Source organism: Microtus pennsylvanicus, chromosome 5, assembly GCF_037038515.1.
Source record: "Microtus pennsylvanicus isolate mMicPen1 chromosome 5, mMicPen1.hap1, whole genome shotgun sequence".
In the NCBI taxonomy this organism is placed as follows: Eukaryota; Metazoa; Chordata; class Mammalia; order Rodentia; family Cricetidae; genus Microtus; species Microtus pennsylvanicus.
The window spans coordinates 22,359,142-22,384,117 of record NC_134583.1 but is presented as its reverse complement, the minus strand read 5'-3'; the positions used below and the strand labels follow the sequence as shown (position 1 = coordinate 22,384,117).

The 24,976-nt window shown below is 46.5% G+C and overlaps 1 protein-coding gene across 1 annotated transcript in view; it reads left to right on the top strand.

Moving 5' to 3' along the window:
• Positions 1-24,976, top strand: part of Pde7a (phosphodiesterase 7A) — a 103,236-nt gene that overhangs the window by 57,666 nt on the left and 20,594 nt on the right. The window contains exons 2-5 of the mRNA XM_075971331.1: positions 1,214-1,274; positions 4,401-4,484; positions 20,281-20,432; positions 22,360-22,423. Of these exons, the coding sequence (XP_075827446.1) occupies positions 1,214-1,274; positions 4,401-4,484; positions 20,281-20,432; positions 22,360-22,423 (361 nt within the window). The remainder of the gene's footprint in view (positions 1-1,213; positions 1,275-4,400; positions 4,485-20,280; positions 20,433-22,359; positions 22,424-24,976) is intronic.

Below are 24,976 nucleotides of genomic sequence, written 5' to 3'. Positions count from 1 at the left end.
TAGACCAGGCTGGTCTCGAACTCACAGAGATCCGCCTGCCTCTGCCTCCCGAGTGCTGGGATTAAAGGCGTGCGCCACCACCGCCCGGCTCAGTTCATAAGTTTTATTTGCAACAAGTGCATTTGTTGACAAAGTATTATTTGTTTGTTCATTTATTTATTTATTAAATGGTAAGTCCTCTTTTAGAGGCCAGGATACAGTGGTAAATGATACAGATAAGGTTCCAGCTCCTGTGGATTCTATTTTAATATAAAGCAAATAGGACAATACTAGCCAAATGGAAACTGAGCTGCCTCTGATTCCTAAGTGCTGGGATTGAAGGTGTGTGCCACCATACCCAACTGAGTTGTTGTTGTTTTTAAAGCAGTCAATAAGATTTGTTGCTTTAAAGGCAGCAGCAAATGGAGCCAGTGCTGTGGGCCACTGCGGGAAGAGAGCGTGGTTCTCAGATGGCTGCAGCTTTGGTAGCCAGGGTTTGCCTGGGAATGTTCATCCAGGCCTCAGAGATATGAAGCAGGAATGGCAGGGCCTCAGGATGTCCGGGAGCAGCACAGGTGAAGGCCGACGTTGGGCACGGTGAGAAAAGTAAGGGAAGTGTGACCGCATCGGGGTGGTCATGGCTGTGGAAGACAAGAGCATTGAGAGCAGGTCTTAGAGGCGATAAACCCTAGAATGTGGGTTGGAACTCATTTCCAGTGCAGTGGGGAGCCATTGGAGGACCTGTGAGTGGGACCTGAAGTAAGTAATCACTCTTGTAGTATATGAAGCCCTGGAGCTTGGAGAGGCACCTGGAATGGCAGCAGCCCTTCCTTTCCTCTCTTTTCCATTGGATAACTTGTCGCTTTTTTTTGTTGTTGTTAGAAACCAACTTCTATAGGACTGGAGATACAGCTCAGTGATAGAATGGTTTCCTAGCATGCCAAAGTCTCTGGGTTCCATCCTCGGCATCCCACAGCCCCGAAAGAAATCAACTGTGTGTCAGTCTCAAGCCCTTTGCTCTTGTGGCCATGTCTTATGGTAGTTCTTAGCCGCTCTGTACTGTATTCTCTTTCCTCCAGCGGGACATTTCCAGAGCAGAGTTTTGGGTAGTCAACCTTTTTTTGCAGAATGCTTTGCAAATAATATGTAATAAATAATAGATGCATGATTGCTGAATTAAATTTTAGATCACATTTTATTATCATGTGCTAAAATGCATCCTTTTTTTTTCCAGAGACGTGGAGCTATTTCCTATGACAGTTCTGACCAGACTGCGTTATATATTCGTATGCTCGGTAAGCACAGTTTGTATCAGTGCCAGTTAATTTTGTTGTCGTATTATTTGGGATGAGATATCTCTCATTGTGTAGCCTTTTCATTACTTTTTATAGCAGAGATTGAAGCCGAGCATCTGAAAACTAGTACTGAATGTGATGGATAAATAGGGGCGGTTTACAGTTAAGACAATGTAGAAGTCTGGTTTAATGGGATGGTATTTTTAGTGTACAGCTTTGTACTGTTCTAGAGCATTTTTGTGGAAAATGGGTTTCTAGAGCTGCTAAATAAAGACGTGCTGTCAGCATGGACAAGGACGAGCCTGAGCCATTGCTGTGAGGCAGTCTTCATTTGTTCTGAGGGGGTGGGTCTACTGAGAGAGCTTGGTGCTTACGCTTCTTATGCGTTAGCGTGTTTCACACATCCCTGTAACTGGCTGCATGTACATGTTCAATTTTCCCTCCTGCCTTTGTCGGCATCCTCGTTACCCAAACACGTCCCTTGCTCTTTACGTCACACTATTAAACATGCACAGTGATATCCCAGTAGGCGTATTTGCTTGTCTTTGAGGAGTTGGTCCTGTCTTTTCTCCTCATGTTTAGAGTTCTCCCTCCAGCTTTAAGATACTGAGCTAATTGTTATAGTTTATCTACCTCTGTTCCTCCTTTGTTTTCTTCACTAACTTTTTATACTCTTAAGCCTAAATGTATCCCCAAGTTCTGTTTTTGCTCTTACTCCTTCCTCTTTAATTTGCTCTGTATTTTCTGTGTCTTACCCACTTCCATTCTGTCCTACTACAGCAGGTGTTTGTTCCTCATTTCCTCGTCCCCTGCCTCTTAAAAACGATGTTTATGGTTCTTTCACCCCTAAAGCAAAGTTCTAGATGTGTTTACTCTGTTTCTATGGGTGCTTTCTGATGGGTGAATGATGGATACCTCAGACTTCTAACAGGCCTGGGAAGATTTGTTTCCCCCATCTGTAGTCTCGCCATCTCAATAGATATTGCCTCCAGTCTCTCAGAATGCGGTCATTCTCGACTCCTGTTTCTGGCATACTCCTTGTCTAGTTCATTGACAAGTGCAGGTACCATGAAAGAAACTGGCATGGCACCATCCTGATCATGTCACCACTCTAAACCCTGGTTATTGCCTTGCTTCTTGAACTTGTTCCTTAATTGGTCTTCCTGAGCTGTGGTCTGCACAGCCAACGTGAACCTTTTTCATACATAAATAAAGTCACCTGAAGTCATCTTCACTGTGTGTTCAGAGTACTCTGAGGACCTTTGACCTTAGAGTAACTGCCAAAACTGGTGTGTTAGGTCCCAGTGTCCAGTGTGACCCAGCCTGATGCCTCTTTGACCCCAATTTTCCCAAGTTCCCTTTCCCAGCATGCCTGTCAGACTGGTGTTTTTACTTGTCTGTGAACATGCCAAGTGTGCTCCTGGCTTAGGGCATTCATGCTTGCTCGTCCTTGTGCTTGGAAGCCTCTTTCCTCTGATGGCCTCAGGTCCCTGTCTAGACAGCTCTTCAGTGAGGACTCCCCTACGACACTATTCCTCCCCATCTCTCCATTCCCCGTCCTCCTAGCTCACTTTATAGCTTCTCACCCTACTCCATGGAAAGCAGTTATGCGTTTATTTTATTCGTTCAGCCCTGGGGAAGGTAAACTTCGTGCACTGGTGTGTGCTGGGTCTGACGTGCACTCAGCAGACCTTTGTCATACTGAGGACTCCCTACATAAAAGAGGCCTCGGTAGATAAAGATGGATCACAGTCGATGAAGGGCGATCCTTTGAGGAAGTCAGTGTCTCAGGAGCACGAAGTGGCAGTGGGAAGCTGAAGCTTCTACGAGGTTCTCCTCTGTTGTGAACGTGGTTGCTGTGGACAGCATTAACAGGAAAGTGCTGCTTTGGAACCGTGGGTTTAAGTACTACTTGTCCTTTGCACGAACTTGAGACATAGAAATGCGATTTGATCCACCAGAACCCAATTTCTGCTTCCACAGAATGGGAACTAAGGTTCTTCTTATTTGGGTTTGACTACAGAATTTAACAATGCCTATTATACAAAGAATGCCTGGTAATTGGTTGCTAAATTACCTGAAAATCATGTGGGTTTATGTAAGAACAACATCAAACAGATAAAAACAAAAGTTTAAGAACTTGCTAAAATGATGTGGGATTCTCCTCTGTATGCTGTGAATATGTTTTATCACCATTGGTTAATAAAGAAGCTGCTTTGGCCTATGGCAGGGCAGAATAAAGCCAGGTGGGAAATCCCAAAAGAGATAGAGAGAGTAGGTGGGGGCCACAGCCTCATGGTTATACACAGGTTAATAGAAATGGGTTAATTTAAGATGTAAAAGCTAGCTAGGGATATGCCTGAGTCATCGGCCAAACAGTGTTGTAATTAATGCAGTTTTTGCGTGATCATTTAGGTCTGGGCAGCTGGGAAACCAAAGTGCAGTCTTCATTTTCACTAAAACCCTAGGTGAGAAGAGAGATTTCTAATTGCAGAGTCCAGTGGGAGTTTGCGCACTGAAATTGCAGGCTGCTTGAGAGTAATGTGGTTCCTTTGTCCATCCTCTCTGTGGTCAGCCCAGTGTACCAGGCTAGGCAGAGCATCTCTCCTCTCCGTGGTCAGCCCAGTGTACCGGGCTAGGCAGAGCATCTCTCCCCTCTGTGGTCAGTCCAGTGTACCGGGCTAGGCAGAGCAGGCATGGTGGATGCCTGCTTCTTGCTGTGACTTTTTAAAGTTTTGTTCTAAGATTTTCTTCTGTAAAAACAGATTTTGTTTTTATGGCATTTTATGATTATTGGTTCAACCCCATCAAAGTAATAAAATGACCTTTAAAATATAGATTATTATTAAGGAATGAAATTTTAGAAGATTCCTAACACAGCCTTATAAATCAATACTGAAATTTTATTAGCTCCTCCAAGAAAGTCAGTTCTTAACCATTCATTCAGTTCATTTTGTTTGATTTATTTTTTAGCATGCAGTCATGGGTTTTACTGTGGCATTTCCACATATATGTCGCCTACCTCCCCTGGCTGGGCCTTACCAAGGAGTAGAATCCCACCTGGCTCTGTCTGTACATAAGAAACAGCTTTCTAACGAACTACCGTTTGTTTTTGACTCTGCCCAGGCGATGTCCGCGTAAGGAGCCGAGCAGGATTTGAAGCAGAAAGAAGAGGCTCGCACCCATATATCGACTTCCGTGTTTTCCACTGTATGTATTTCTCTCCTGTTCACAAAACTAAACTTTTGATGCTCATAGCATTTAATTTTCTCAGGGAGAAAGAATACAAGGGAGAAAAAGTGCTGTATTATATTCTGACTTTTTAAAAGCATAAGTTCATAAATGATACTGTATTTCTAGATAACATTGAAAAATAGAGATAACTAGAAAAGGATAATAATTACAACTTTGTTTTTTGATTCAGTGTTTCATGTAGCCCAGGCTGGCCTCGTACTCACTGTGTAGCCTGAGATGACCTGAAACTTGGGATTTTTCTGCCCCCACCTCCCTCCTGAGTATTAGATTATAGGTGTGAGCTAGTACGCCTACTCTTTGAGGTGCTGGAGATCACACCTAAGGCTTCCTGCATGCCAAGCAGGCACTCCACCAACCGAGCCATGTTTCCAGCTAAATTAGGTTTTAGGTGTTTTGTCACTAATTTTCTTCATTACTGAGACAGCATCAACATATTTTATGAAAATAACATTTTGTAATAGTATTTTAGAAGTTGAATGAAATTGTCATCTTTTTCGGTTTGTTTAGAATGACATTTAAAAATAAACGTGTGTGTGTATGTGCGCGTGTGTGCGTGCATGTGTGTGTGTATGCGCGCACGCAAAGAGAAGGAAATAAATCAAGTGACAAAGCTCTTAAATACTGAAGGTGTTAAGTCTGGTTTTGGGCTCCTTCAGCTTTTGGTTATGTTTGGTAACATAAATTAACACTCTAAAATAATGAAACCAAACTTGACAGAATATAAAAGACATGCTAAATAATTTAGACTATAAATGAGGTGGAGAGGTGGAGAGACGAGCCTGGCATTGTTAGTCACCTGAAGGGTCATGTGCTGGTTCTGAGAAAGGTAAGGAGAAAGTGACCGGGCTTCACTGGACACTCCCTGGTGTAGGGGCAGAGGCAGGTCTTCATGCTTCTGCCAGGTGTGCATGGGGGCAGGCACAGCTGGTGAAACATCTGTGGTTGAGTGACTCCCCAAAGTGCTTCATAAGGTTAGAAATGAGTCCCGACTGCAGTGTGCCAGCACGGGCTATGTCAGGGTGGTTGTGGTCTGTAGCATCTGTCCCAAGAGAAGATGCTGGCGAAAGCCTGAGCGGCCTTTCAGTCTTGGCACACCCAGGAGCAGTGCGCAGGACACCGGGGCTGCTGCAAAGGGTCCTTCTTTCTGCTGTAACAACAGACTCAGAACTACTTGTTCTAGAACAGCCACCTTTTAAAACACACACCAAGAAGCAGTTTAAGCCTAAAGCAGAGTAACACCAAAAAAAGCAGTGTAAGTCTAAAGCAGAGTACCACCAGAAGAAGCAGTTTAAGCCTAAAGCAGAGTACCACCGAAAGAAAAGCGTGCTCAGGTGGTTCATGACATAACCGTGAAACCCAAAGTCAAAGAGAAAACAGGAAAAATAGTAAAAGAGTCAAAACATATGCCTGCAAAAGAGCAATTACAGTTTGCAGGTAATGAAATTTTTCGTTTTCTTTTTGAATTCATCCTCTCCAGCTGGAGCAGCCGCTATGTGGGGTACAAGGCAGCCCCATTGGCTTCTGGGCATCCCGAGGCTGGGGTAGCAGTACTGTTTACACAAGAGGCTGACGGGAGGGGCTCTGAGGTGGGGGCCTGCTGAGGAAAGGAGCCAAGACGCTAGAAGAGAAAGGAAAGAGTGTAGCTGGGAAGTGCCACAAAAACTAAAGTCAAAGTAGAGGAAGCAGGATGCATTTAGAGTTATTCCTAAGGCCAGCATAGTCTGGATACTGCCTACATGGATATGAAAGAATAGTCAAGTCACACCTGCCTAAGACAGAGCATTTCAAAGAGCAGGTCAGGTTAAATCCGTAATGTACTACTAGAAGACTGATAGATTTCTCCAGAAATGTAAGATCGCTTGAAGCATTGAAGAAAGTCAGTATGGCTCATGGCGTTAGTAAGAGTAGAGGAGAAACGTATGGGTAGTCAATATAAAAACTAAATTCCAGAGAGCTACAAGGAAATGTGTCTATAGGACCGGGCTTCTCTGCTCCCTCCTGGGACTGATCAGTGCAGCTAGTTCCTGCAGATAGCGGCTTGCTGTTGCGTTGTTTCTGGTGCCTTCACTGGGCGCATTCTTGTTTGTTGGTGGCATTAAAGATTTTATTATTGACTGACACTCCAGTAAGAATGTTGCATTTGCTTTTAAAAAGATTTTTTGCTTTATAAAATTAATTTGCTTGGTTCCATTTTTTTGATCTGAAGTTTGAACTGCTTAAAAACTAACAGTCTTTTCAAACCTCTGAAGACTCTGTAAAATCCGAGGGTCCTCAGACTGTTGGCAGCATCTGTCCCTCATACATTGGCTTAAGAGTCTTCTCTCTTATACACCCCCAGAGTTTCACTAAATTTAGTAAAAGAGAGGATTTGGGAAATAAGATAAAGGATGTTGGAAATTTGAAATAGGAGGCAAAATAGTACATTTGGTGGGGAAGGATGGTGTAGGATAATAGGAAATTCCTTTTTTTTTTTTGTTTTTGATTTTTTTTGTGATAGGATTTCTTTGTAGCTTTGGAGCCTGTCCTGGTAGTAGCTCTTGTAGACCAGGCTGGCCTTGGACTCACAGAGATCCACCTGCCTCTGCCTCCTGAGTGCTGGGATTAAAGGTGTGCACCACCACCACCTGACTTTCTCTTTCTCTCTCTCTCTCTCTCTCTTGGTAGGAAATTCTTACATTATTAGGAAATCAGAAGAAATGACACATAATCTAAAACCGAGACAAGACAGACTAAAGTGCTGGTGGTGGAGATAAATTTACATACTGTTACATATTCCTCTTAGGAGTTAAAGATTGCCAGATTGGACAGTAGTGAAGTGTATAACCGTTAGGCCTGCATGTATTCCCACCAAGCCTGAACTGCCGCAGCCTTCAGGGCTAGCCATGATTTCCCAGGGTTCTCCCTTGTAGAGTTTTCATCTCTTCATACAGGGTGAAAATGCCTGGGTTAGTTCTGTGGAGGCAAAGTCGCTCCTTGTCTCTGCTCCTTGTAAAGTGTCCTCTGCTCAGACACCTGCGGCTGTTTGCTCACTCACTGCCTGGGGTCTTGGACTTGGTAAAGGCACCTGCCTGTAGTTGCCTTTGCAGGGTAGGTATCCTTCAGGGATACCCAAAACCTTTAAAAAGACTATAATACTTCTTTTCTCTTACATGTATAATTTAAAATAATACTACTTTTACAGTGACATAAAGACACTCATGCTGAAATAAAATTAGCTGGATTATTTAAATTCTGCATGTAGAATTTTCTGTCTGCAGCTTAACCTACTTTTCTGTGCACCTCTTTACTTCTGTCCTAAGTCTGTTATTTCCCTGCTACAAAATTCTTGACTGTTTTTTCCATTTTCTACTTAAATTTAGCCCATTAGTAAGTCCTGTGTATTTTTGTGTTCTTAAGTTGCAATCATGTTTTTCTCTTCTCTGGCCTTCGTGGGCCTTCATTGATGACCAGTTTGTAGGTCTTCTGTATGTTTCTACCGTCCCCTGTTAGGGTTTCTGTCTTCCATGTTCTCTGCTTAGCATCAGGTCTTCTCAACAAGGAGAAGGTAAGATACAGGAAAGAATCAACAACAGGCTAAGGACAACGGTATGTTAGCTGAGCATGGGAGCTGGAGGACCGCAGTGTTAGCAGATGCGGGAGCTGGAGGACGGCAGTGTCAGCAGTCACGGGAGCTGGAGGACGGCAGTGTCAGCAGTCACGGGAGCTGGAGGACGGCAGTGTTAGCAGACGCGGGAGCTGGAGGACGGCAGTGTTAGCAGTCACGGGAGCTGGAGGACGGCAGTGTTAGCAGACGCGGGAGCTGGAGGACGGCAGTGTTAGCAGTCACGGGAGCTGGAGGACGGCAGTGTTAGCAGTCACGGGAGCTGGAGGACGGCAGTGTTAGCAGACGCGGGAGCTGGAGGACGGCAGTGTCAGCAGACGCGGGAGCTGGAGGACGGCAGTGTTAGCAGACGCGGGAGCTGGAGGACGGCAGTGTTAGCAGTCACGGGAGCTGGAGGACGGCAGTGTTAGCAGACGCGGGAGCTGGAGGACGGCAGTGTTAGCAGATGCGGGAGCTGGAGGACGGCAGCGGGAGCTGGAGGACGGCAGTGTTAGCAGTCACGGGAGCTGGAGGACGGCAGTGTTAGCAGACGCGGGAGCTGGAGGACGGCAGTGGGAGCTGGAGGACGGCAGTGTTAGCAGATGCGGGAGCTGGAGGACGGCAGCGGGAGCTGGAGGACGGCAGTGTTAGCAGTCACGGGAGCTGGAGGACGGCAGTGTTAGCAGTCACGGGAGCTGGAGGACGGCAGTGTTAGCAGTCACGGGAGCTGGAGGACGGCAGTGTCAGCAGTCACGGGAGCTGGAGGACGGCAGTGTTAGCAGACGCGGGAGCTGGAGGACGGCAGTGTTAGCAGTCACGGGAGCTGGAGGACGGCAGTGTTAGCAGACGTGGGAGCTGGAGGACGGCAGTGTTAGCAGTCACGGGAGCTGGAGGACGGCAGTGTCAGCAGTCACGGGAGCTGGAGGACGGCAGTGTTAGCAGACGCGGGAGCTGGAGGACGGCAGTGTTAGCAGTCACGGGAGCTGGAGGACGGCAGTGTTAGCAGACGCGGGAGCTGGAGGACGGCAGTGTTAGCAGTCACGGGAGCTGGAGGACGGCAGTGTTAGCAGACGCGGGAGCTGGAGGACGGCAGTGTTAGCAGACGCGGGAGCTGGAGGACGGCAGTGTTAGCAGACGCGGGAGCTGGAGGACGGCAGTGTTAGCAGATGCGGGAGCTGGAGGACGGCAGCGGGAGCTGGAGGACGGCAGTGTTAGCAGTCACGGGAGCTGGAGGACGGCAGTGTTAGCAGATGCGGGAGCTGGAGGACGGCAGTGTTAGCAGACGCGGGAGCTGGAGGACGGCAGTGTCAGCAGACGCGGGAGCTGGGCTGGTCTGTAATTTTATATTTTCTGTTCTGTGCCTTCATCTGCTGATTGCTTTTCAGGTGCTGCAATTATTTTTAACTTGTAGATTATATATTTTCCTCTGTGTTAAGTAAATTTCCTTACTAGATTTTCCTAGAATGAGACATCCAGACAGTGCAATGTTGAGCTTTTCTTCTGTGTATGGCTCATTATAAACCCTGCTTGGCTTCACCTTCTGAAGGCTAATTCTCCTGTCAGCCAGTTTAAGCCAGGTAGCTACGAGTTGGGGGAATGGTTAGAGGCTCCTGAGTTTTAAAGTGCCTCCCAGTAATCTTACCTGGACAGTGCTTTCCCTGCGGTGTCTCGGCTTACCTCTTACTGTAACCCTCAGTCCCACAGTAGGATTTGCCGTAGGCCTTCCTACCCAGCATTATTTTTTTACTTTAAAGAGACTTTCTTGCTGGGTGTGGTGGCTTATGTCTGTGATCCTAGCACTCAGGAAATGAAGGCAAGAGGCCAGTTTGAGGCCAGCCTGGGTTACATAGCAAGGCCCTGTCTCAAAAATAAATAAATAAATAAATCTTCCTGAAGGTGAAGGCTGGGAGGTTAAAAAGAAGAAGAAGAAGAAGAAGAAGAAGAAGAAGAAGAAAATCAATAACAGCAAAACACCTATAGTCCTAGCAATTGAAAGGCAGAGACAGAAAGTTCAGGGGTTCAAGGCCAGCTTCAGGTACATGCCAAAAGAGGCTGCCCTGGGCTCTCTGAGACCTTGTCTCACCTCCACTCTGTCCCCAGTAAAGGAAAGGAAATCAGTTGAGCACAGAAGCTTACTAACTGTAATAAATAATCACTTGTACTAAACAAACAGGTTTCTTTCTGACTGAGGAAGTTCAGCAAACAATGAACCGAGCCCCAGGCTGGAAGTTAGAGCTCTTCCAGACCCTTGGGGACGGTGCACTAATGCGGTTGGAACTCCCAACATCTTCCGTCAGACTTCACGCCAGAACCAGAAGTTTACGCAAAGGGATAATCAGATATAAATGTGTAAGTCCATCAGAGGAGTCCACGTTTGCCTGACTTGCAATACCAGTGCCCTAAATGATGGCGTTACTGAATCATTTAGAGAGAAAAATGTGATATAATTAAATTAGTCCTTTATCTAAAGTCATAAGCTTATATTCAGATCATGTGTTTGTTAATTAAGTTACATTAAACCAGCCCTACAGTTATTTGTAAAGTACTGGGAGAATTTAAATTTGAAGAGACTTTGAATTTTTTTAGTTCATGGCCATGGAGCAGAGTGACTGTCACAATTGAGGTCCTCTGCTGAGACATGCCTTCCAAAGATCTGGAATCTGCAGGTAGGACCAGCGTGGCACCTTTGCGGTAGGAATCTGCTTTGCTGGCTAACATCTGTCATTTTAGGTCGATCTTTATTTAGATGGCAATGTCACAGAGAAGCTTTTAGTAATGTCTTCGTGTCAAAATTTAAAAGTTTCCCCAGACACCTCTCACTTGAGGTTTTCTGCAGCAGTCTTTGCATTTTATGATCTTTGTCTTCTCTGTTGGAGCTCGGAAGGTATCTGTTATATGTGTTTGCATAAGCTTAAGGAACGGCGGCTTTCGTGAGTGAGTCATTATTGATACTGGAGAGAACATGGGGAGGCGGCAGTGGGGCTGGCATCAGTGCTGGGTGACAGTGGCCTGGAGCTCGCAGCTCCCCAACATGTCCCCCTGGCTTGTCCTCGGCATGCTTGTTCTAAATTGTGACAGCCTCCCCCCCCCCCAGGTATTTTCAGGTTTCTGCTTAAAAACAAGGCGAAAACCAGAGAGATGACCAAGAAGAATGGTCATTTCTGTTTCCTTCTTCTAAATGCAGTAGACTGGAGCCAAAGTCCCGAGTAACTACAGAGGTTTTATTTCCCCCGTGTTCTATTGGCCATATGTAGCTGGTCTCCTCAATTCACTGGGCATGATAATATAACTGAATTCCATGTTGATTTGTGTTTGTGTGTCAAGGACATGTCTCAGTACCGAGCTCACCTGTAATCATGAGTTTAGATCCTTAGCACCCTCGTAAAGAGCGAGGTGGGGGCGAGCAAGTCTCAGATCCCAGAACTAAGGAGACAAGAGGACCCTAGAGCTTGCTGCTCAACCATTCAAGTAAATGGGTGAGCTCTAGGTTCAGCAAGAGACCCTATCTCAAAAATAACATTGGGAGGACTAGTGGTAGTGTGCGCTTCACGTGTGGGAGGCCCTGTGTTCAACATCACCATGACCATTGAGAATGGCATCTGACACCTCTCTCTCTCTCTCTCTCTCTCTCTCTCTCATTCACACACACACACACACACGGTAGGAGGGAGGGGAGAAGCATGTACATGCATATACCAGATGACCCTTTGTTTGCTTGAAATCCAGCCTCCCTTTCCTTTGTTCCTTAAGAACTGTCTGTGAGGACATAGCTCATTGGTAGAACTTTCGCTAGCTTGTGCAAGGCCCTAGTGTTGTTCCCAGTACCTCAAATAATACTCTTACAAACCTGTTCGACTTAGATTCTGGCATGCTTGTTAAATCGTAATGGAAGTTGACAGCTTGACTGTTCCCTCCCTGGGATTTGTCAAAGCCCATTGACGTCACCGGGCAGGGGCTGTGGTTTCTGCTGCGTCTGGACGCTGTAACACATGGAATGCGTCCTTACTGTTTCCATGTCTGCACGGATGCAGTTATTGGCACTTTTCCTTGTGCCTCACAGTACTATTCTAGCCCAGGCAAACGTCTTCCCCATTATCTCCGGCTCTGTTCTTTTGCCTTCCACAGTGCTGGGGAGCAGGGGCATTTGCACGGTAGACCCAAAGCTCTTGGCTTTAGGCTTTCCTCCTTGCCAGCTGCTCCTGCTCATGCTCGATACTGGAAGTTTTTTTATTGCGTTGAATTTACTGGAGCTATGTGTCTTCTACCAATTAGAGTTAGAGGGTCTTATTTACAGTTCCCCAGAAATAATCTTTATTAGCTTCACCCAAGTTCACATATTTGCTCCTTTTCTTTTGAGTTGAGCCTTTTACTTTGTCTTTATTACAACTGCCTGTTGGAACACACAAAACTCTTTCCCATAGTTCCTCAGGTATATTGGCTTTGGGTTGTTTCCTATTATTGTATCAAGGCTATGTTAGGCATAGATTGTTTGCTGCATACTTACATGATATGAAAAACATCTGTGTCTGTATGTGCCTTGGGCTTTCCAGTTCGGATCGGGCTGGTTTCATTGTTTTAGGCTAACTTGGCTTCTGCGTGCAGCAGCTGTATGAGGGCGTCTGCTGTATGTAGCAGCTGCTGGTGCTTTCTGCCTCTTAAGCCCTGATGTTTGTTGGGCATTTTCCTCACCTGTCCATCTGTCTTGCTCTCCTCCTCGCTGTCCCACTGCCCATCGTTCCCTTCCTGTTCACAGGCTAGTTTGTTTGGATGATTGATTGGTGTGCCCAGGCATCTCTCTGTCTTCTCTAATGTAGTGTGTTATTCAGATATTAACATCAGCCTGCACTGTAGCTGTGCCATTATAGACCGAGGCAATACTTGGAAGTTTCTAAGTTGACTCCCACATACTTGTCTTGAAATCACACCTGCTTCTTTCAAAGAATTCTCTTCAATTCACAGAGCTGTCGTTGAAACAAGGCTGGCAAGACTGGTACAGTTGCTAAAGGTGCACACGGCAGCACACTCGTACATGCTCGTGTGTGCGCACAACACAAACTGTGTTCTTTTTTCCTGCCGGTGACTCAAGTTCCTACCTCTCTTAGTATTGGTCCCTTACCAGCTGGTTCTTATGGAGATGAGCTCAGCCATGTTGATGCACTGGGAAATGTCACTCTTGTTTCCAGAATGTTCGCAGACATCTGCATTTAAGAACCATCAGTTTTCATTGCCTTGTCTCAGACTTGGAAGAAGTGAGTACTCGTTATCTTGATAGCTTCATTGCATAAACTAAGGGGGTTGATACAGATCTGGTTGAACGGTGTCGCTCTTCTGGACTCTGCAGAGCTAGAGCAGCTGAGATTCACCGTGATGGGATTTTACAGCTGCATTTTGAAGGAAGTGTGCACGAAAGTGCCGTGTTTCCTTCCCCATCTCTCCCAGCTCATTGGTAGGGAACTAAGAATCTCATGCACATAGCTAAGTTCAAGGCCTGAGCATTAAATAGCCCATGTTCCAGCCTGACAGCAACAATCCTGTCTCAAAGAGTTTTGCATCTCTTATTTAATCATTAAATCATCAGAATGAACATTAATTCTGTGAGCTTGGGTTGTAAGAATTGCTTGAGGGAAGACACTAGTGGTGCATTTCATCCTTACAGAGTTGATGTCAGTTTTCCATAGCAAGCCTGTACTACATACTCATTTTAAAGTTCTCCGACTATTTTGAAATCTTGCAAATGTGCAGTTGGCTCTGAAGTCCTTACATATACAGTGGGTTTCAGCATTAAATGTGTGACCATGAAAAAGAAATCTGGTCTTAAAAATTAAAAGTATATAAGTCTGTGCTTAAAGTATTTAATGTTTATCATTATCATCTTAATAAGAATATAGCTTATACTTTATATTGATTGAGTGCTGGCTTCTTCCCGGAGCTGTGCAGAAACGCTCTGCGTGTTCTCTCATTGGTCTCTGCCCTCAGTTCTCAGAGACCTGTTTGCCTGGTAAAGAACTGGGGACCATTCCGAGGCTTTGAATAGCCTGCTTTCTGTCCCAAGGCCAGTGACAGAGCAGGGATCCGGGCTTGGATGAGTCCTTATTTGAAACCCATCTTCCCCACCCTGTCATCCTGTCTCTCCACTCAGCACAGACAGCTGAAGACGATCGCTCAGCGCAGCCTAGAGCAGTGTTTCCCCATCTGGCCATATATGCCAAGTCTAAATTCTTCTAACAAAGCCTGTCCTACAGATGCATTTGCTCATTTTTTTAATAATTGACTTTCAGATATGGCTTTTACGTAACTTTTTTTTTTATGGAAGCCAAGAGAAGGAAAGGAAAAGTTAGAATAGTTTTATGCACTGTTTGTTCAACATAGTATTGACCGAGACAAGAGCTAAAAACCTGAAAGCTTAGTTATAAAAATGAAGAACTGAGCACTAATTTCCCATAGTAACTCCTAGGTGTGTCTGATTTGTGCAGAACCAGTGGTGACAGTGCGCCCCCTTGTGGATTACTAAAGCAGTGGTCCGTTTTAGGAGCAAGGGCCTTTGTGAAGGACATTTCTAATCTAATAGCTGTGCCCTGCTGGGTGAGGTTTGTGTCGTAGGGAAGTGTCTGCAGGAGAGTTGGGAGCTCATTGGAGCCCATCGCTAGCCCCTTCCTCAGCCTGGGGCTTGTCCTTTTTCTGTACTTTCTGATATGATGAAGGAAAAAGAACGGCATGTTTTTAAAAGTCACAGACTGTTCTCTTTATTTTTTGGCCCAGAAAAGTGGAAAAAGGATGCTGGACAATTAGCTTTGGTGGTGCTGGTTGGTCTGCTTGGGGCTACGGCTCAGGCCAGTGGTGCTTCACAAGGCCAGGACTCTCTGATAATAACGTGAACTTCTTATGCCAGCGGCTTTCCGAGCTGTATCAGAATGTAGCTAACTGTGAAAATCAAGCTTGATGACAGCTGAGCTTTAACGAGATAAGTTTAACCTGCTGTCTGTCGGGCTGCGGAGCGAGTGCTGACTCACGCGTTACAGAATGAGCTCATCAGGGTATTGCTAATAGGGTTGGGTTTTGTGTAATTTGGCCAGAGGGTGAGCTTTTTAGCAATTATCCAAATGAAGAATACTGGATTCTTTCCCATTCCCAAATGCTGCCTCTTTCATATATTCCTAAATGCTGTTATTCATTCGGCCTGAATCTCCCTCTGCTGGGGCATCAGGTTTAACTAGGTTGAAAGACAATCTGAGTGCAGCTTTCCCAACTGAAGCCTTACTGATTGTCTCTGCTGGAGTTTTCAATGTCAGGACCTCGCTTCTGGTTACTATAGCGACATTGGGGGGGGGTGAGGAGGGGGTGGGCAGTGGTGACCAAGTGTGAAGAAAGTACACATTTCCAACAGTGTTACAGTGATGGCTGTTTTATTATTGACTTAGTTCCCAAACCCTTTATTAGATTGTATTTTGGAAGCTAATTCTAGAAACTTCTTTATTTCACTTACAGAAATCTCATTCTCTAGCAAGGCCTGTGTTAGACACTAGTGGCACCAGCTTTTTCATTTCCTACTTCTGGGGATTCCTTGTAAGGGAGTCGGGCTGTGTAGAGGGATCACACACAGCACTTAGCGTTGCAGGATTCTTTATGAGAAGAGTGGAAATCTGAAAAGGTTTAGCAGGCACCACCTTCCCTACACCTGTGGTCTTCCCTACACCTGCAGTCTTCCCTACACCTGCAGTCTTACCTACACCTGCAGTCTTACCTACACCTGCAGTCTTACCTACACCTGCAGTCTTACCTACACCTGCGGTCTCTCACACACTAGCAGAGACTTCGGGCTTCCTGCTTCTGCGGCGGATGAACAGAGACCCACAGCCAGACACTATGCCGAGACTCAGAGCCCTTGGAACACTCAGCTCTAAACTGGACGTCTCCTTCAAATCCCTCCTCAGGGAACCCCAAGGAAGGGGAGCCAGAAAGAGGCAGAGGGGATGGAGAGCAAGGCCCTTTGCATTGACATGAGCATGGCTCCTATGAGCTCACAGAGACCGAAGCAGCATACACAGGGCCTGCACGGGTCTGCCCCAGGTCCTATGTGTGTGTGTGTGTGTGTGTGTGTGTGTGTGTGTGTGTGTGTGTGTGTGTGTGTATCATGACATTTAGTTTAATATTTTCTTGGGACTCCAGAGTGGGCCTCTGATTCTTGCACCTTCTCATGGACTCTTTTCGTTCTGTTTGTCTTGTCCAACTCTGATGTGATAGTTTCTGTCTTACTCTACTTCATTTTGTTATATTTAATATTATCCCTTAGAAGCCTATCCATTTCTAATGAGAGACAGAAAGGGAGTGGATTTGGATGGGAAGGGGAGGGACTGGGAGGAGGAGAGGGAAGGGAAACCATAACCAGGATATTTTGTATGGAAAAATAAAATATAAAGAAAAAATTATGATCTTCCTTTGTGGACCACTTTGATTCTTTCTTATTTAACGTATTTTTTAAGTTTTTAGTGGCTACCTTGAGAATTACAAGCAGAATCTTTTTAAAAATGATTTTTAAATATTCAGTTGTATTTGTGTACCAGTGCCCAGGAAGGAGTGGCAGGCGACCATGACTAGTTTGTTTTGTTTTGGGGGTCTTTTTACTTTTCAATAAAATACCCTGGCAAGAGCAGCTTGAAGGAGTAAAGGCCCAGTCCAGCTGCTGTTCCAAGTTGCGGTCCGTCGTGACAGGGTGCACAGTCTGACTGCATTTCCTCATCCGGAGCCCAGAAGCAGAGAGCAGTGGCCGCAGCAGGTGCCCAGCTCCCTTTCTCCACCTTTTCCTGACCACCATTAGCTGGGTCTTCCTGCATTGGTTAGCTCTGTCAGGATAGCACCTCCCACACAGGTGTACACGAGCCTTAGTCTTCCACATGATTCTAGAGTTTTTTTTTTCCAATTAGCAATTAATACTAATCATCATAGGGTTGAAGGCCAAAAAAAAAAAGTGAGGATTCATTCCCCATAGAAAGCAGCCAGGAAGGCCAGCCTCCTGCTGAGAGCCACACCTACACCTAGCAGCGATCTGCCGATGTGTCTGCACATAGTAATATGTAGCTGGAGAGAGAAAAAGACAATTTCTCTGAAATAGAGACTTTCCCACCACAATTCTAGTAACAGATGGATGCTACCGATTGCTAAATTTCAGAGTCTGATTGTGGTACTGAGTAAATGCCAGGGAGGGGGAAGGAGAGGAGAGACACGAGCCAAGGTGAATGAGGAAGCAGAGGAATTGACTGATGAGTATGACCATGGGAGCCAGCACACACACAGACTCTCCTTCCTGAGTGCATGCCGAGGACTGAGCAACACAGTAACTTTTAGGAGTGGACTATGGAGCTGAGGTGCAGAGCTAAATAACCAGAGTCTCTGTTTTCCGTTGGTGCCCAGAGAATCTGGGCTATTCTGCCAGCAGAGGAAGAAACACTTGCTGCATTCATTGAAAGGACACGCTGTATCCAGTGAAGAGCCACGGTCCCCAGAGCTTTTCTCTGTAGAGGGTTTCTTATTTTTATCCTTTACAGCCTTTCCAGGATATAAACAAATTTATTCCCTGTTCTTTTTCTTATAGTTAAAATTATCTTTAAAACATTCGAAACTCTCTCATTAGGAGTTGAGGCTGTTGTTACTGTAGCTGTCTGTAGCCCCTGTGGGACTGCAATTCAGCTTCGGTGTGTGTGCTTGCTTCTGGTTTCATATTTATATAGTGTGTTGAAGCAGCAGAATGAGAAGTAGTAGTTAATGGAAATTAAATTTTAAAACTGATTCTAAACCCAGATGCTCTCCTAGCTTCCTAAAGCCTGTCAAAGCTGACCCTTACTCTTTCTTGATTCCTCAATTCAAAATAGAGATAAAAGAACCGTTTGTGGAAGTTAGTAAATTTTAAAAATACATGTATGTGGGGCTGGAGAAATGCCTCAGCAATTTCTGGCTACCCATCAAGAGGACCTGGGTTCAGTTCCCAGCACCTACATGATGGCTCACGACTGTCCTTAAGTCCAGTCCCAAGAAAGCCAGAGCTCTTCTGACCTCTTCCAGCACTGTGCACACCAGGTGCACATGCATCCGTGCAGACAGAGTGCCCGTCCACACCAGGTGTACATGCATCCGTGCAGACAAAGTGCCCATACACAACAGGTGCACATGCATCCGTGCAGACAGAGTGCCCATACACACCAGGTGCACGTGCATCCGTGCAGACAGAATGCCCGTACACACCAGGTGCACGTGCATCTGTGCAGACAGAGTGCCCATACACACCAGGTGTACATGCATCCGTGCAGACAGAGTGCCCATACACACCAGGTGCACATGCATCCGTGCAGACAAAGTGCCTGAATACACACCAGGTGCCCGTGCATCCGTGTAGACAGAGTGCCCATACACACCAGGTGCACATGCATCCATGCAGACAAAGTGCCTGAATACACACCAGGTGCTCATGCATCCGTGCAGACAAAGTGCCCGTACACACCAGGTGCACATGCATCCGTGCAGACAGAGTGCCCGTACACACCAGGTGCACATGCATCCGTGCAGACAGAGTGCCCGTACACACCAGATGCACATGCATCCGTGCAGACAGAGTGCCCATACACACCAGGTGCTCATGCATCCGTGCAGACAGAGTGCCCATACACACCAGGTGCACATGCATCCATGCAGACAAAGTGCCTGAATACACACCAGGTGCTCATGCATCCGTGCAGACAAAGTGCCTGAATACACACCAGGTGCACATGCATCCGTGCAGACAGAGTGCCCGTACACACCAGGTGCACATGCATCCGTGCAGACAGAGTGCCCATACACACCAGGTGCACATGCATCCGTGCAGACAGAGTGCCCGTACACACCAGGTGCTCATGCATCCGTACAGGCAGAGTGCCCATACACACCAGGTGCACGTGCATCCGTGCAGACAGAATGCCCATACACACCAGGTGCACGTGCATCTGTGCAGACAGAGTGCCCATACACACCAGGTGCACGTGCATCCATGCAGACAGAGTGCCGGTACACACCAGGTGCACATGCATCCGTGCAGACAGAGTGCCCGTACACACCAGGTGCTCATGCATCCGTACAGACAGAGTGCCTGAATACACACCAGGTGCACATGCATCCGTGCAGAGTGCCCGTACACACCAGGTGCACATGCATCCGTGCAGACAAAGTGCCTGAATACACACCAGGTGCCCGTGCATCCGTGCAGACAGAGTGCCCATACACACCAGGTGCACATGCATCCATACAGACAAAGTGCCTGAATACACACCAGGTGTACATGCATCCGTACAGACAGAGTGCCCATACACACCAAGTGCACATGCATCCGTGCAGACAGAGTGCCCATACACACCAGGTGCACATGCATCCATGCAGACAAAGTGCCTGAATACACACCAGGTGCTCATGCATCCGTGCAGACAAAGTGCCCGTACACACCAGGTGCACATGCATCCGTGCAGACAGAGTGCCCGTACACACCAGGTGCACATGCATCCGTGCAGACAGAGTGCCTGTACACACCAGGTGCACATGCATCCGTGCAGACAGAGTGCCCGTACACACCAGGTGCTCATGCATCCGTACAGACAGAGTGCCCATACACACCAGGTGCACGTGCATCCGTGCAGACAGAATGCCCATACACACCAGGTGCACGTGCATCTGTGCAGAGTGCCCATACACACCAGGTGCACATGCATCCATGCAGACAGAGTGCCCGTACACACCAGGTGCTCATGCATCCGTACAGACAGAGTGCCTGAATACACACCAGGTGCCCGTGCATCCGTGCAGACAGAATGCCCATACACACCAGGTGCACATGCATCCATGCAGACAAAGTGCCTGAATACACACCAGGTGTACATGCATCCGTACAGACAGAGTGCCCATACACACCAGGTGCACATGCATCCGTGCAGACAGAGTGCCCATACACACCAGGTACACATGTATCCGTGCAGACAAAGTGCCAATACACACCAGGTGCACATGTACAAAGTGCCCATACACAAAAAATAAAGGGACAAGTTTAAGTGCTTGTATGGAACGTATTTTAAGGACTTGCATGGAACTCGGAGTGTTACGAAGGCAGGCTCTGCGGGTTTCACCTGGTTTTCATAGCTGTTTCCTCTCTTTCAGCTCAATCTGAAATTGAAGCATCAGTCTCCGCCAGGAACATCAGAAGACTACTAAGTTTCCAGCGCTATCTCAGATCCTCGCGCTTTTTTCGGGGCGCCACAGTTTCTAGTTCTCTAAACATTCTAGATGACGATTATAATGGACAAGCCAAGGTTTGTACAGCTTCTTCAAAAAGATTTGAGTTGTTTCCTAAGTTACTGGAGCCACCCCCCAGAAATGCTGACCTAGATACCTCTTCCTGTTTGTAAGTAGATGTAACAGAGCAAGCAAGGTGCTGAGAAATGTATTTTCTATAACATTGAGCAGTGAGTGATCACCAGAACAGTTACTGTAAGGGTCAGAGTTCACCCAATGGTTCAAAATCCCAGGGAGATGCTTCTCTCAGGCACGTCCTCACCGAAGCCAGCGTTTGTAAGAAATATTTCCTTCACCCCTACAGATGTCATAGGAGATTTCTTAGTAAGATCGAAATGAAATAGGCTTGTTTTTTATCAAATGGGATTTTATTAATCTTGAATTTTAATTTATTTGATTTTTTTTTTTTTTGCTTAAGTTTTATAGGCCAGATTTTCTAAACTTACGTCCTGGGGTATGCTCTTTGAAGTCATATTACAGTTTAAAGAATTGAGCATTTCCCTGATTGAGGAGTCAGTGAGAACTGTTGATTCTCTGATTTTAAACTGTTCATGGCGTCCACTGTTGTAGTGAAAATATTAACCCGTGTGATGTTGCTGGCTATGGCCGCTGTGATTTAAATCTCCTCCGGCATCACCCTGGTGTCTCCCTGGTGTTGCTGTGGTGTCTGTTCATTGTTGTGCACCACAGTGAACTTTGGGATACAAAATAAAGGATTTTACGGTAAAAGTCCACAAAATATGGACTTAGGTAGATTTGTTTACCTCAAGTACATATTATCCTAAAAGTTAATCGATCGATTCTATTGGTAATTTTGAATGATATTTAAAGATCATCAGTAAATACCCCGTAATTCCAGGGTCTTTTTAAAAAATCGGTTAGCAAGCCAAGTGTGGTCATGCACTCTGGAGGCAGAGGAAAGCAGATCTCTGAGTTCGAGGCTAGCCTGGTCTACATACTGATTTCCAGGACAGCCAGGGCTGGAAAGTGAGACCTTGGATTGTGGTGTGCTGTGGGTTCTGTGTCGTCGTCGTCCCCCAGTCCCAGAGGTCCGACTCCTCCATCCCCATGACAATGTTCCACTCTAGCTGAGCAAGTCAGTTCCGTCTGCCTGTTCCCTGCTGTATGTGGGGATCGGCGACAAGGCCTACTCGGCCGTTATAAGGACTCGGTGGCCATTATCACTCTTTGGCAGAGTTTTAAAATCTGGTTTGAGAGTATGCAGGATATGGGCTATATGCTGGTGAATTATTTCAGAATTCTCGTAAGTTTATAAATCATAGGAACGACCTGACCTACGCATTATTAACTGAAAAACAAGATAATTTGTTTTCAAACAGAGTTTATTTCTGTAGACACTTTTTGAGCCAGTTGGAAAGTCTTAAGGAGGAGAATAAAGGGGCGCACCTGTAATCGCAGCACGCAGGAGGCTGATGCAGGAGAATTGCCATGAGTTGTGGAGCAGCCGGGGCTGCACATTGGAACCCTGCCTCAGAAACTAGAAAATAGCTTTTCCAGGAGTAATGAGCCCTCCAAGGGCGTGCCTCTCGCGGGGGTATTTCCTTCATCCCTCTCTGGAAGAGGAGAAGGGGAGACACAAGAAAAGTCGCCTGGTGCAGAGCCCCAGTTCTTACTTTATGGACGTGAAATGCCAAGGGCGCTGTAAAATCACACCGTCTTTCTTGTGTGCCGGTCGCTCCTGCAGGTGGAAACGCAAGGCTAAGGACGCCTGATTAAAGATGAGTGGGAACCATCCCAATAACGCATTTTGGATTAAGAAGAAAAAAATGGTAGAAAATAAAATGAGCAAAGGCCAGTTGTCCTTCGTGGTCCTCAAAGCAGACAGGCCACGTCTCATTTCCGTTAACTTTGTTATGGTCGGGCTGGAGAAAGTGGGTGTCACTGAGGTTAAATTACAGCAGAGATGTTTGCTTTTCCTTTCAGTGTATGCTGGACAAAGTTGGAAACTGGAATTTTGATATCTTTCTCTTTGATAGACTAACAAATGGTAAGTGAAGCATGTGACTTACTCCCTTAACCGTGGCCACTCGAGTCCTGCGGGGAAACCTGAACGTGTGCATGCGTCCCTGCTTTCATTCACCTTGGCTGTGAACCCGATGCCAGTGTTTTTCCTTGTTAGTGACTTTTCAAAAAGCCAGCAGAAATCATTTCACTAATTTTTGCTTTTATTGTTAGTTCTTGACCGTAATGAAAATTCACCATGACTTGGCTAATTGATGGTTATACAGCCATTTTTTTATTTTTTTTTTTGTTTTATACCATTTTTATCTTTTTTTTCTTTTTTTTATTGATAAAAGGAGAATAAAAAAAAACAAATTTCCACCTCCTCCCAGCCTCCCATTTCCCTCCCCCTCCTCCCACTCTTCTCCCCCTCCTTCCACCCTTCTCCCCCTCCCCCCACTCCTCTCCCCCTCCCTCTCCAGTCCAAAGAGCAGTCAGGGTTCCCTGCCCTGTGGTAAGTCCTAGGTCCTCCCCACTCCGTCCATATCTAGGAAGGTGAACATCCAAACTGGCTAGGCTCCCACCAAGCCAGCACATTAAGTAGGATCAAAACCCCGTGCCATTGTCCTTGGCGTCTCATCAGCCCTCATTGTTCGCCATGTTCCGAGAGTCCGGTTTTATCCCATGCTTTTTCGGTAACAGTCCAGCTGGCCTTGGTGAGCTCCCAGTAGATAAGCTCCACTGTCTCAGTGGGTGGGTGCACCCCTCGTGGTCCCGACTTCTTTGCTCATGTTCTCCCTCCTTCTACTCCTCATTGGGACCTTAGGAGCTCAGTCCAGTGCTCCAGTGTGGGTCTCTGTCTCTATCTCCATCCATCACCAGATGAGGTTCTATGATGATATGCAAGATATAGCCATTTTTAATAACTCAAACGGACTCTCACTGTAGTCTTGATTTTCCCTTTCAAGTTTCTTTCTTTTTTTTATTTATTTATTAAAATTTTCCACCTCCTTCCATTTCCCTCCCACTCCCCTCCCCCCTCCCTCTCCAGTCCTAAGAGAAGTCAGGGTTCCCTGCCCTGTGGGAAGTCCAAGGCCCTCCCCCCTCCCTCCAGGTCTAGCATCCTAACAGACAAGTCAGTACATGCAGTGGAATCAAAACCCGGTGTCATTATCATTGGCTTCTCAGTCAGCCCCCATTGTCAGCCACATTCAGAGTCCGGTTTGATCACATGATCGTTCAGTCCCACGGTTCAAGTTTCTTTAACGCATGACGGTTACACTGCCATCTTTGGACACAGTATTCCAGTGTAGCGTTACCCCAGAGGCGTGGTTGACCAGTTGGTCTTTCTCAGGCTTTCCCCCCATCTTCTGCAGAGGTTCAGCATGTCATCCGCAGCCTCACCCTGACCCTGCCTCCCCATACTGGAGAAGAACCTGTAGCTCAGGTGGGGCTCTGAGATCTGTGACAAGAAAGAGTGGTTTAGAGAAATTTCTCTCAGGTCATTCTAATCTGCCCTGCCCCCAGCCCGTTTTATGTGCTATTGGTTTTGCCTTTTTTTTTTTTTACTCTCTTTGGGATCCAAAAGTGGATTCTATTTGGAAACCTTTTTTATTTAGAATAAAATCTTTGGCAGAATGCTTGGTGACGCCAGCCGTCTCTGCCCTTTTTGTCTAAGTAGATTTTGAATAAAGGACACACAGAAGTTAGTGTTTCTGTTGCCCAGGGTGGATTGACGGATGTGCCCCTGCTGTACTCTGAAGATACCTGCTTTTTCTTTCCTTCTGAAAATGTGTGTATGTGCTTATGGAGCCGGGTTTGCGCGTGTCCGCGTGCACACGCGGAAGCCAGAGGACACCTCGCTGAGCAGGTTCTCTCCTGAGCCGCTGGCTTCCATCTGCAAGCCCCTTTACCCACTGAACCGTCTCGCTGCCCTGCTTTCCTTATTCCCTCTGGATGAAGAAACACAGCTCTGTGAGTCCTGCTGCTTTTTGCTGAATGCCCCTTTATTTCCTCTAAGCATTGGGGGCAGAGCAAAGGCCTCTCCACACCCCTCCTTGACTCTGCTGGTGCCAGGAAGCAGATGAGACTGATGCGCACAGTGGTGAAAGGCATGAGGTTTGCCTGTCTGCAGAGGGCCCTGACACCCCTGCCTTTTTGTTCCTCCCCGTTCTCCCCACCTCTCCGGTGCCCGTAGGGGGTTGGGTGCCCTGCTGTTCTCCCCACCCCCTAGCTGGCTACCCTACTGGGAAAGCAGTTGGCCTTTCTCCCGGCATTGTTTTTCTCTTTCTCTTTCTTTTCTTTTGTTTTCTTTTTTAAAACACAGACAGTGAAATATTAGGTGGCCCACCTCCTGCAAGATTTGGGGAATTCTTCCTTGCTAATCCAGCACAAACATGACTTCAGTAACCGTGAGGTAGATGCAGATGGAGCAGTACCAGCCACACTGATACAGGCCAGCCTTGTAAGCTGGTAGCTCATAGCCTGTTTGGGGGCTTGTAGTAATAAGGGCGGCGGGGCTGCGTCCCCAGCACCCCGGCTGCCTGGCTAGCTTATGCCCGAAATAACAACACACAAACTGTATTCATTTAATCACTGC